At 33.4% G+C, this 12297-nt stretch overlaps 1 protein-coding gene across 5 annotated transcripts in view; it reads left to right on the forward strand.

Moving 5' to 3' along the window:
- The first annotated feature begins 510 nt into the window (after positions 1–510).
- LOC126602338 (esterase-like) overlaps positions 511–12297 on the forward strand; it is a 31369-nt gene continuing 19582 nt past the window's right edge. For 2 of the 5 annotated variants that reach the window (XM_050269172.1, XM_050269176.1), the window contains exons 1-2: positions 511–843; positions 11835–12044. In XM_050269172.1, coding sequence (XP_050125129.1) covers positions 573–843; positions 11835–12044 — 481 coding nt within the window. In that variant the 5' untranslated portion in view covers positions 511–572. Of the gene's footprint in view, positions 844–9201; positions 9535–11834; positions 12045–12297 lie in introns of those variants that run through there. The other 3 variants (XM_050269174.1, XM_050269171.1, XM_050269175.1) reach the window with 3 other exon arrangements.

A 12297-nucleotide genomic window follows, 5' to 3' on the forward strand; every position in this document is an offset into this window, starting at 1 on the left:
TTCCTCCATGTTTAAACGTTCAGGACCTTTGAACAAGGATTTTGGAGTAGCTGGTCGCGCTATCCTACCAAGACCCGATGAAATGACGATATGCATGCCGTTTCTGTTAAAAAAAAATTTCGCGCTGCGCGCGCTATCCTTATTGACCCCCCAAACATTATTTCCTGGATCCGCCACTATATACAAGCGTTGTAATACAATCATGACCGTTTAAGTTAGAGACTCTAATAATACATATTCCTTATCAGCTAACAAACATAGGTAATCCTAATCTCTAATAATCTCACGTGCATAACAAAAGCCAACCAAGTGTATAGCTCTCTGTGGAACTTACTTGCTGGCCTTGTCGAACTGGACAATACAACTCACGAGTCACAACTTAAACATGGACATGGGTCAGCTTTTAGTTTTATCTAGATGGATTGAAAAACTAGATGGATTGAAAAAGACGTGCAATTTGAAATTTCCACCTTCAATTCCTAGCTTGCGCTATATAAACAGTAGTAGTGACCTCTTAATTTTCATACATCGATCTCATCTGCAATTATCATTGTTGTATTATTTTCTCCACCATGGAGTCACCGATAATTACTATCAAAGTTATCATTTCATTCTTTTGCTTGTACATGCTTTTGTCGCACTTGCATCTCACCACTTTGAACCCTACTGCCTTTGCTTTGGAGGACTGTCAGTTTCCAGCCGTCTTTAACTTTGGGGACTCTAATTCAGATACTGGCGGATTGGCCTCATCCCTTATTGCACCAACCCCTCCTTATGGTGAGACATTTTTTGGTATGCCGGCCGGAAGATTCGCAGATGGCCGTCTCACAATCGATTTCCTCGGTATGTGTATTTGTTCTTTAACTACCTTACTTATTTCATAGTTTTCTCTTGCTTCTACTTATTTCTTATGTGGATGAAATTACTTCTTGTTTCCAAACTGTTTCATTGATGATCTTGAAACTTAAAACAGTTTATCTTGAAACATATATACTTTGTTCTAAATTATTAAATTAGTATTTCTTTTCTCATAAAAACGAAGGATTATATACTTTTTTTTAATTAATGTAGGGTTTTTGACTTGGAATCTCTTATACACTCTAAGATTAAAGTTTGGAGAATATTCATCAATTTACTCCCTGAACTTGTAGGGATCGGCCAATTTCCCCCCTCAAATCTCATAATTAGTCAATTTGCACCCTACTATTAATTTTTTTAATTTTCCATCTATTCTTCCATAAGTAGGTATTTGCATGACTGCCTTTAAAGGACAAAAAAGTCATTTTCCCTACACCTTCTATCTTCTTCCTTTTCTTCGAACTTTCTTTTCTTCTTCCTTTTCTCTTTTTAATTTTTCATCTATTCTTCCGTTAATTATGAGAGTCGATGGAAGAAATTGGCAAAAATTAAAGTTAAGGGGGAAATTGGCCAATGATCACAAGTTCAAGGGGTAAATTGATAACTACCTCAAGTTTGGAAGAAGAAAATCGAACTTCAACCATGCGTACATGTATAAAACGAATCCAAAAGCAAAATATTATTGTCTGAAACCGTGGAGCCGGTTGCCTTTCTGTTGAATCCAAAAGCATAGTTTTCTTGGTGTGGCCCATGTTAAAAGGAATCCATTGAAGTTTATACGCTTCTCAATTGTTTGTCACTTGCCATAACTTAACCTTGATGGGATGAAATTTTTTTAGCATGTAGGTCACATTAGAACATAATATTATTAACTCACGTGTTATAAGATAAGTGTATAACATAATTTATATGTTATGAATTTACGAAATAATATTAATTAATAAATGTACTAAGAAATATTATATCAATAATACAATTTCTTGGTGTATCAGTCACTCAAAAAAATTTCATATATATTCATGACCAAAATTTTTATTAAAGGCTTCACTACAAAGTTTCCTTTTAAACTTTTGAAGTTTTTTTCACTTTTTGTCTTTCAATTGTTTTTTTTTCCAAAAAAATGATCACCTTTGAACGTTTCTTAAAATGATAAATGATTATTTTTTAAGGTTATTTCACTCAAAGCATTTGTGTTTACTTTGACGAAATACTGTCTATGTATTGACCACTTCTATCTAGAATCCTAACATCTCTTTTTCTTCCCATCCTAATATCTCTTTTTCTTCCCATCAAGTTGATAATTTGAATTTAGAGATTTTTTTTTTTCTAATCCTGCTCATTTTATCCATTACAAGAGGCCTTTGAGGTCTACAAAAAATGCACGGTCCTGTGTCGGTTCAAGATGTTTTGCCATAGTGGTCCATAAGGACACAAAATACTAGCCAAATTGAATTTGTAGTTCATCACTAGTTTTGTCAATTCTCGCACCTAACCCCAACGTGGGACCAACCAACTTTATTGACTTAAGACCATCTCCAACTCTGGGCTAAATGCTATTTTTTAGGTTTTATTCCCTCCCCCCCCCCCAAAATCCAACCCAACCTATGTGATCCTGTCCCGCAAAATTATGATTTTTATAATTTTATTACGTGGAATTTCAAAAATGCCCTTTGAGGCATATGTCTTGATTTGTGTTAATCGCTTGTCATGACATGTAAGACTTGATTTCTTGGCATATTCTTGTAGTACTCGTCGCTACGGACGCATGTGCGCAGGCGGTTCGTGATTTGGAGTTATATCGAAGAAGATATTAACGTTTAAAGTTTGGGACATTTTGGTAATTTAATTAATTATGGTAGAATTTCAGTTTTGGAGAGGGAAATTATAGGTTTGGGCGCTGCCTAGTTAGAGAGGGGAGAGGTGGACTGCCCAATCAGAAAGAAAAGAAAGAAGAAGGGGGATTGGCTGCCCAACCAAGAAGGGAGGAGATGGACCAATCTGAATAGTGAGAGAAGGGAAGGACCAATCAGAATTCAGAGAAATGAGGGAACGGAGGTGCGGGGGATCCCTGACCCATGGGTGTGCGACCCGACCCGATCGGGATCTCTTGCTGTTTCCGGTGGGTTTCCACCCATTTTTCCGACGAATTGAACCGCCTAACCACTTGGGAAACACTCTAGGACCTATCCTTTATCCTTCCCACCCCAAATTTGGTGATAATTGGCCTCCAAATTAGCAAAATTGCACAGGTGGGTGCGATGAACCCTAGCCTTCGATTCTCTCAATTCTGAAATGATTTCTTTCAATTTCCACCACCCATGGAATCCTCTTGAGGCCTAGAACAAAGCCCAAGCAATGGTTGGGACGGCGGAGTTGATTTGAGGACGGATTGAGCACACCCAAAACCTAGGGTTTCCGACGGGTTTTGTTGAAATTGGAGGCCTTGCTGACCGAATTGGCCTTGGCCACAGGTATGAAAGTTGCTCTTCTCATTAAGATCTTCATTTCTGTAAATTTTGGTAATTTTTGGAAATAGTTAGATTTTCCGGCGAGCCGGGGCGGCCGACCGCCACCCACGGTGGCGCGTGCGGCGGCACGTGGCCAGTGGGCCGCCAATGTTATTTTTAAGTTATACTTGATGTCTTGAGTTCAGTTATGATAGTGGTTTAACGTTAGTTGATCATTTGGACTTAATTTCGATACGATTCATAGTTAGGCCAAAAGGTGAATCGACGATCCAACCGTCGGATCGTCACCAAACTTTGATACGTAGTAGTACGTAATATTTGAGGATTATAGGAACTTACATATCGGGTATCCGATTTACGGATCTTTCGGAATTGGAGTTGTAAGTTCATAAAATAAAGGTTAACCGCCACTCGGTTTTGGAAATTGGCGGAGATCCGACCGTCGGATCGTAATGAAATTTTAGTACGTTGTTCTAGAAGCTTAATGTGTACCTTGGGAAGTGACAGATCGGTAATCTGAGTTGTGGATCTTTCAGATTGAGTTATGTGGGATTATGACCCTACCATCGAACTTAGTCGACGGTTGACCTTTAATCAACGGGTCTCGCATTATTCTTGAATGCCCTTGTGGATGTGTGTTATGTGAATTTCATATTCTATGGATAAGAGTTCTGAGAAGTGGTTTGATAACTGTTTTAGGAGCCGAGCGTTCGAGACGCCTTGGTTCTGATGTAAGGGAATCGTAGCGCGGACCCCAGGTGAGTGGGCATTTGCTTTCTATATATATCTATATACTATTGATTTTCCCAGAAATCGAGTTAAATGAAATGCATTATGAAATGAGTTTTGAAATGCCATGCATAGAAATTAGGCCTGGCAAACGGGTCGTGTCAGTCGTGTTCGTGTCGTTTTCGTGTAACACCTGTTATCTTAACGGGTCGTGTCGTGTCACACCCGTTATGACCCGTTAAGAAAAATATATTTTTTTTCTTAAATTTGCACATACCACACATTGCCACATAAATATTACTTCAAAACATTAAAACACATTTGTCGTTTAAGTACTACATCTACACTCGAAAATAAGAGCCTAATAAAAAAATAATACATACACTACTAATCTATTACAAATTTTAAATGTGCAAGGATATGCAAAATGAAACAGTTTTTGTTTTCAAAGTTGTGAAATCTTTCTCAAAAGTTTAAACCTCAATTTACAAAATCCTCGATTGACATCGATCATCATGAAATTGCATTAGAACTTTGGCTTGATCTATTGCCTTCCAGAGTTATGTTGATGATGTTTTCAGTAAGGTTTTCCACGTCATAACTATCTTCTGCATAAACTAAGCATAGAAAAACCAAACATTAAAAATCATTCAAATTATGAGAAGTTTACCAAAATAATTATGAAAAAAAATAAAACAATAGTACTATACCATACTTTTATTAAGTATAAACATAAGATTTTGTGGTATCCACTAGTGTAAATATTTTAAATTGAAGATCGAATTCAATCATTGTATTCATATAAGGTCAAGGAGTGTAGTTGTAAAAAATCATCAAAATCAGAGTTAAATTAACCGTTAAATCGTGATTTTTTGTTTATAACCGTCGAAAACTTTTGTCCCGTTACGTGCTCTCTGAATGTTTGTTTTTTGCAATTTTTGGCGTATGCGATCTCGAAATATATACAAACATGTTTGACGGTTGGATCATTGAAACTAGTTTCGTAGAATAAGTATCCCATCAAAACAATAGATTGACTAATACTTAAGAGTTTATTCATACTTTTATTAAGTATAACATAAGATTTTGTGGTTTCCACTAGTGTAAATATTTTAAATTGAAGATCGAATTCAATCATTGTATTCATATAGGGTCAAGGAGTGTAGTTATAAAAAATCATCAAAATCGGAGTTAAAATGACCGTTAAATCGTGATTTTTCTTTTATAACCGTCGAAAAGTTTTGTCCCGTTACTTGATCTCTGAATGTTTGTTTTTTACAATTTTTGGCGTATGCAATCTCAAAGTATATATAAACATGTTTGACGGTTGGATCATTGAAACTAGTTTCGTAGAATGAGTATCCCATCAAAACAATTGATTCACTAATACTTAATAGTTTATTCATACTTTTATTAAGTATAGTATAAGATTTTGTGGTATCCACTAGTGTAAATATTTTAAATTGAAGATCGAATTCAATCATTGTATTCATATAGGGTCAAGGAGTGTGGTTGTAAAAAAACATCAAAATCGGAGTTAAAATGACCGTTAAATCGTGATTTTTCGTTTATAACCGTCGAAAAGTTTTGTCCCGTTACTTGATCTCTGAATGTTTGTTTTTTGTAATTTTTGACGTATGCGATCTTGAAGTATATACAAACATGTTTGACGGTTGGATATTTGAAACTAGTTTCGTAGAATGAGTATCCCATCAAAACAATAGATTCACTAATACGTAATAGTTTATTCATACTTTTATTAAGTATAATATAAGATTTTGTGGTTTCCACTAGTGTAAATATTTTAAATTGAAGATCGAATTCAATCATTGTATTCATATAAGGTCAAGGAGTGTAGCTGCAAAAAATCATCAAAATCAGAGTTAAAATGACCGTTAAATCGTGATTTTTCTTTTTATAACCGTCGAAAAGTTTTGTCCCGTTAATTGATCTCTGAATATTTGTTTTTTGTAATTTTTGATGTATGGGATCTCGAAGTATATACAAACATGTTTGACGGTTGGATCTTTGAAACTAGTTTCGTAGAATGAGTATCCCATCAAAACAATAGATTCACTAATACTTAATAGTTTATTCATACTTTTATTAAGTATAACATAAGATTTTGTGGTATCCACTAGTGTAAATATTTTAAATTGAAGATCGAATTCAATCATTGTATTCATATAAGGTCAAGGAATGTAGTTGTAAAAAATCATCAAAATCGGAGTTAAATTAACCGTTAAATCGTGATTTTTCGTTTATAACCGTCGAAAACTTTTGTCCCATTACTTGCTCTCTGAATGTTTTTTTTTTTTTTTGCAATTTTTGGCGTATGCGATCTTGAAATATATACAAACATGTTTGACGGTTGGATCATTGAAACTAGTTTCGTAGAATGAGTATCCCATTAAAACAATAGATTCACTAATACTTAAGAGTTTATTCATACTTTTATTAAGTATAACATAAGATTTTGTGGTATCCACTAGTGTAAATATTTTAAATTGAAGATCGAATTCAATAATTGTATTCATATAAGGTCAAGGAGTGTAGTTGTAAAAAATCATCAAAATCAGAGTTAAATTAACCGTTAAATCGTGATTTTTCGTTTATAACCGTCGAAAAGTTTTGTCCCGTTACTTGCTCTCTGAATGTTTGTTTTTTGCAATTTTTGGCGTATGCGATCTCGAAATATATAAAAACATGTTTGACGGTTGGATCATTGAAACTAGTTTTGTAGAATGAGTATCCCATCAAAACAATAGATTCACTAATACTTAAGAGTTTATTCATACTTTTATTAAGTATAACATAAGATTTTGTGGTATCCACTAGTGTAAATATTTTAAATTGAAGATCGAATTCAATCATTGTATTTATATAAGGTCAAGGAGTGTAGCTGCAAAAAATCATCAAAATCAGAGTTAAAATGACCGTTAAATCGTGATTTTTCTTTTTATAACCGTCGAAAAGTTTTGTCCCGTTAATTGATCTCTGAATGTTTGTTTTTTGTACTTTTTGACGTATGCGATCTCGAAGTATATACAAACATGTTTGACGGTTGGATCTTTGAAACTAGTTTTGTAGAATGAGTATCCCATCAAAACAATAGATTCACTAACACTTAATAGTTTATTCATACTTTTATTAAGTATAACATAAGATTTTGTGGTATCCACTAGTGTAAATATTTTAAATTGAAGATCGAATTCATTACTTGTATTCATATAGGATCAAGGAGTGTAGTTGTAAAAAATCATCAAAATCGGAGTTAAAATAACCGTTAAATCGTGATTTTGCTTTTTATAACCGTCGAAAAGTTTTGTCCCGTTAATTGATCTCTGAATGTTTGTTTTTTGTACTTTTTGACGTATGCGATCTCGAAGTATATACAAACATGTTTGACGGTTGGATCATTGAAACTAGTTTTGTAGAATGAGTATCCCATCAAAACAATAGATTCACTAATACTTAATAGTTTATTCATACTTTTATTAAGTATAACATAAGATTTTGTGGTATCCACTAGTGTAAATATTTTAAATTGAAGATCGAATTCATTACTTGTATTCATATAGGGTCAAGGAGTGTAGTTGTAAAAAATCATCAAAATCGGAGTTAAAATAACCGTTAAATCGTGATTTTTTGTTTATAACCGTCGAAAACTTTTGTCCCATTACTTGCTCTCTGAATGTTTGTTTTTTGCAATTTTTGGCGTATGCGATCTCGAAGTATATACAAACATGTTTGACTGTTGGATCATTGAAACTAGTTTTGTAGAATGAGTATCCCATCAAAACAATAGATTCACTAATACTTAAGAGTTTATTCATACTTTTATTAAGTATAACATAAGATTTTGTGGTATCCACTAGTGTAAATATTTTAAAATGAAGATCGAATTCAATCATTGTATTCATATAGGGTCAAGGAGTGTGGTTGTAAAAAAGCATCAAAATCGGAGTTAAAATGACCGTTAAATCGTGATTTTTCGTTTATAACCGTCAAAAAGTTTTGTCTCATTACTTGCTCTCTGAATGTATTTTTTTTGCAATTTTTGGCGTATGCGATCTCGAAGTATATACAAACATGTTTGACGGTTGGATCGTTGAAATTAGTTTCGTATAATTTGTATCCCATGAAGTTCAATGGTGTGTGTTTGTATATATATATATATATATATTTATTTATTAAGTAGATTTAAATCTATTTATTTTGTATGTATAATTATTATAGTTTTTAGGGGTATAAAATTTAATATATATATATATATATATAATTATTATAGTTAATATTTTGGGTTTAATTATTATAGTATATATAATTATTATAATTATTATAGTTAATTTAATATATATACATATATATATATATATAATTATTATAGTTTTTAGGGGTGTAAAATTGTTAAATTAATATATATATAATTATTATAGTATTTTTTTAGGGTTATAAATTATTAAATTAATATTCTGCTTATCGTGTATCGTGTTACCCACGTGTATACCCGAACAAACCCGTTATCTTAACAGGTGCTTATCGGGTTACCCGATAACAACCCGTTTCGTTATCGTGTCGACCCAAACACCTGTTAATTTCGTGTCGTGTCGTGTCGGGTTATCGGGTCGTGTCAGGAATTGCCAGGCCTAATAGAAATTATATGAATTATATGATTTGGTATATGATGCATAACAAAAGCCAACCAAGTGTATAGCTCTCTGTAGAACTTACTTGCTGGCGGACTTGGATTGTCTGCCCTCCTAGTTGTGGTGCCCTTCCATGCCCTCCTATTTTGTGCGGTCACGGTTAAGCCACGTCAATATTTTATATTTTAATTATTTTTTGTCTTATTATCTCATTAAAAAATTAATATAAAATATTGACGTGGCTTAACTGTGACCGCACAAAATAGGAGGGCATGGAAGGGCACCACAACTAGGAGGGCAGACAATCCAAGTCCCTTGCTGGCCTTGTAGAACTGGACAATACAACTCACGAGTCACAACTTAAACATGGACATGTGTCCTTTCATGGGTCAGCTTTTAGTGTTATCTAGATGGATTGAAAAACTAGATGGATTGAAAAAGACGTGCAATTTGAAAATTCCACCTTCAATTCCTAGCTTGCACTATATAAATAGTAGTGACCTCTTAATTTTCATACATCGATCTCATATGCAATTATCATTGTTGTATTATTTTCTCCACCATGGAGTCACCGATAATTACTATCAAAGTTATTTCATTCTTTTGCTCGTACATGCTTTTGTCGCACTTGCATCTCACCACTTTGAACCCTACTGCCTTTGCTTTGGAGGACTGTCAGTTTCCAGCCGTCTTTAACTTTGGGGACTCTAATTCAGATACTGGCGGATTGGCCTCATCGCTTATTGCACCAACCCCTCCTTATGGTGAGACATTTTTTGGTATGCCGGCGGGAAGATTCTCAGATGGCCGTCTCACAATCGATTTCCTCGGTATGTGTATTTGTTCTTTAACTACCTTACTTATTTCATAGTTTTCTCTTGCTTCTACTTATTTCTTATGTGGATGAAATTACTTATTGTTTCCAAACTGTTTCATTGATGATCTTGAAACTTAAAACAGTTTATCTTGAAACATCACTATATACTTTGTTCTAAATTATTAAATTAGTATTTCTTTTCTCATAGAAACGAAAGATTATATACCTTTTTTTTAATTAATGTAGGGTTTTTGACTTGGAATCTCTTATACACTCTAAGATTAAAGTTTGGAGAGGTATTCATCAATTTACCCCCTGAACTTGTAAGGATTGGCCAATTTCCCCCTTTTACTCTCATAATTAGTCAATTTGCACCCTACTGTTAATTTTTTTAATTTTCCATCTATTCTTCCGTTAAGTAGGTATTTGCATGACTGCCTTTAAAGGACAAAAAAGTCATTTTCCCTACACCTTCTATCTTCTTCCTTTTCTTCGAACTTTCTCTTCTTCTTCATTTTCTCTTTTTAATTTTTCATCTATTCTTCCGTTAATTATGAGAGTCGATGGGAGAAATTGGCCAAAATTAAAGTTGAGGGGGGAAATTGTCCAATGATCACAAGTTCAAGGGGTAAATTGATGACTACCTCAAGTTTGGAAGAAGAAAATCGAACTTCAACCATGCATACATGTATAAAACGAACCCAAAAGCAGAATATTATTGTCTGAAACCGTGGAGCCGGTTGCCTTTCTGTTGAATCCAAAAGCATAGTTTTCTTGGTGTGGCCCATGTTAAAAGGAATCCATTGAAGTTTATACGCTGCTCAATTGTTTGTCACTTGCCATAACTTAACCTTGATGGGATGAAATTTTTTTAGCATGTAGGTCACATTAGAACATAATATTATTAACTCACGTGTTATAAGATAAGTGTATAACATAATTTATATGTTATGAATTTACGAAATAATATTAATTAATAAATGTACTAAGAAATATTATATCAATAATACAATTTCTTGGTGTATCAGTCACTCAAAAAAATTTCATATATATTCATGACCAAATTTTTTATTAAAGGCTTCACTACAAAGTTTCCTTTTAAACTTTTGAAGTTTTTTTTCACTTTTTGTCTTTCAATTGTTTTTTTTCCAAAAAAAATGATCACCTTTGAACGTTTCTTAAAATGATAAATGATTATTTTTTAAGGTTATTTCACTCAAAGCATTTGTGTTTACTTTGACGAAATACTGTTCTATGTATTGACTACTTCTATCTAGAATCCTAATATCTCTTTTTCTTCCCATCAAGTTGATAATTTGAATTTAGAGATTTTTTTTTTCTAATCCTGCTCATTTTATCCATTACAAGAGGCCTTTGAGGTCTACAAAAAATGCACGGTCCTGTGTCGGTTCAAGATGTTTTGCCATAGTGGTCCATAAGGACACAAAATACTAGCCAAATTGAATTTGTAGTTCATCACTAGTTTTGTCAATTCTCGCAGCTAACCCTAACGTGGGACCAACCAACTTTATTGACTTAAGACCATCTCAACTCTGGGCTAAATACTATTTTTTAGGTTTTATTCCCTCCTCCCCAAAATCCAACCCAACCTATGCTAAATGTGTAGGCTAAAAGCTAAAAACTAAACAAAAGCCAGATTTAACCCAGGAATAGTGGGGCTGGCCCACCATATATGTGTATTTTATTTAGTTTTATATTTATAAATTCATTGAATCCAACGGTTAAAATCTAATTTGATGAAATTCAACAGTAAAAAAAATATTTAAAGGTTCAAATTTAAATCTAACGGCTAAAGTAATTAAAAAAATCTTTTATGTGTTTCATATTTTTTTCATAGTGTTTAACGAGTTTCATGGTGTTGATTTGTGATTTTTCAATATTTGTTAGAATCTAAATATTTTTAGGTTAAAATGTTCATAAAATTAAATTATGATAGTCTACATAATCTTTTCTTTTAAAAAAGTTACTTTAAGAAAAAAATTAGCCTAAATTCATTCTTTAATAATCTGGAGCTAAAAATTTAGATCAGAAGGGTTGAAGCAGAAAAACTGTTTCTGGGCTAAAACCAAAATTTTTTGAGCTAAAAATTTTAAGTTTTAGCGCAAGGGTTGGAGATGGTCTAAGTGACACTACCCCTAAAATTCTCACAGTGAAAAATCAGACGTAATCATCCCGATTATTCCTCAGATATAGTTGTAAAATTCTTTTCTTTTCTTTTTTAGAGTTTTATCTATTCAATAATTTTTATTTTTTGTGCTGTGGTGGTTGTCTGATAAAGCTTTTGTGGTTCAGCAAAAAGTGTTGGCCACCCTTTTCTAAGCGCATATTTGGATTCACTTGGGACCAACTTCTCGTCCGGTGCAAATTTTGCCACTGCAGCTTCCACAATCAGGCTGCCCAATAGCGTTATACCAAGTGGTGGATTTAGCCCTTTCTTCCTTGATATTCAGTACATGCAGTTCATGCAATTCAAATCCAGATCACGACTCATAAGGCAAAGAGGTAAACTACTAAAACTTGAATGTGTTGCTGTATCAATGCGTGTTCCAATTTGGATTAATATCTACTGATCAAGTTAATAACCACTTCTTTGATAAAAGCAACATTTACATGAGTGGAACCCATATAAGTAGGATTCCCCCTTTTTTGGTGGTTAGTATATGTCGTACAAACACAATTACAGATAATGACTAGGGTTTTGGAACGAAATTTTGTTTTTTGAGCTTTGGGCATGTTTACATATAGAGAATAAGAA

The sequence above is a fragment of the Malus sylvestris genome, chromosome 15 (genome assembly GCF_916048215.2).
Source record: "Malus sylvestris chromosome 15, drMalSylv7.2, whole genome shotgun sequence".
NCBI classification, from domain to species: domain Eukaryota; kingdom Viridiplantae; phylum Streptophyta; class Magnoliopsida; order Rosales; family Rosaceae; genus Malus; species Malus sylvestris.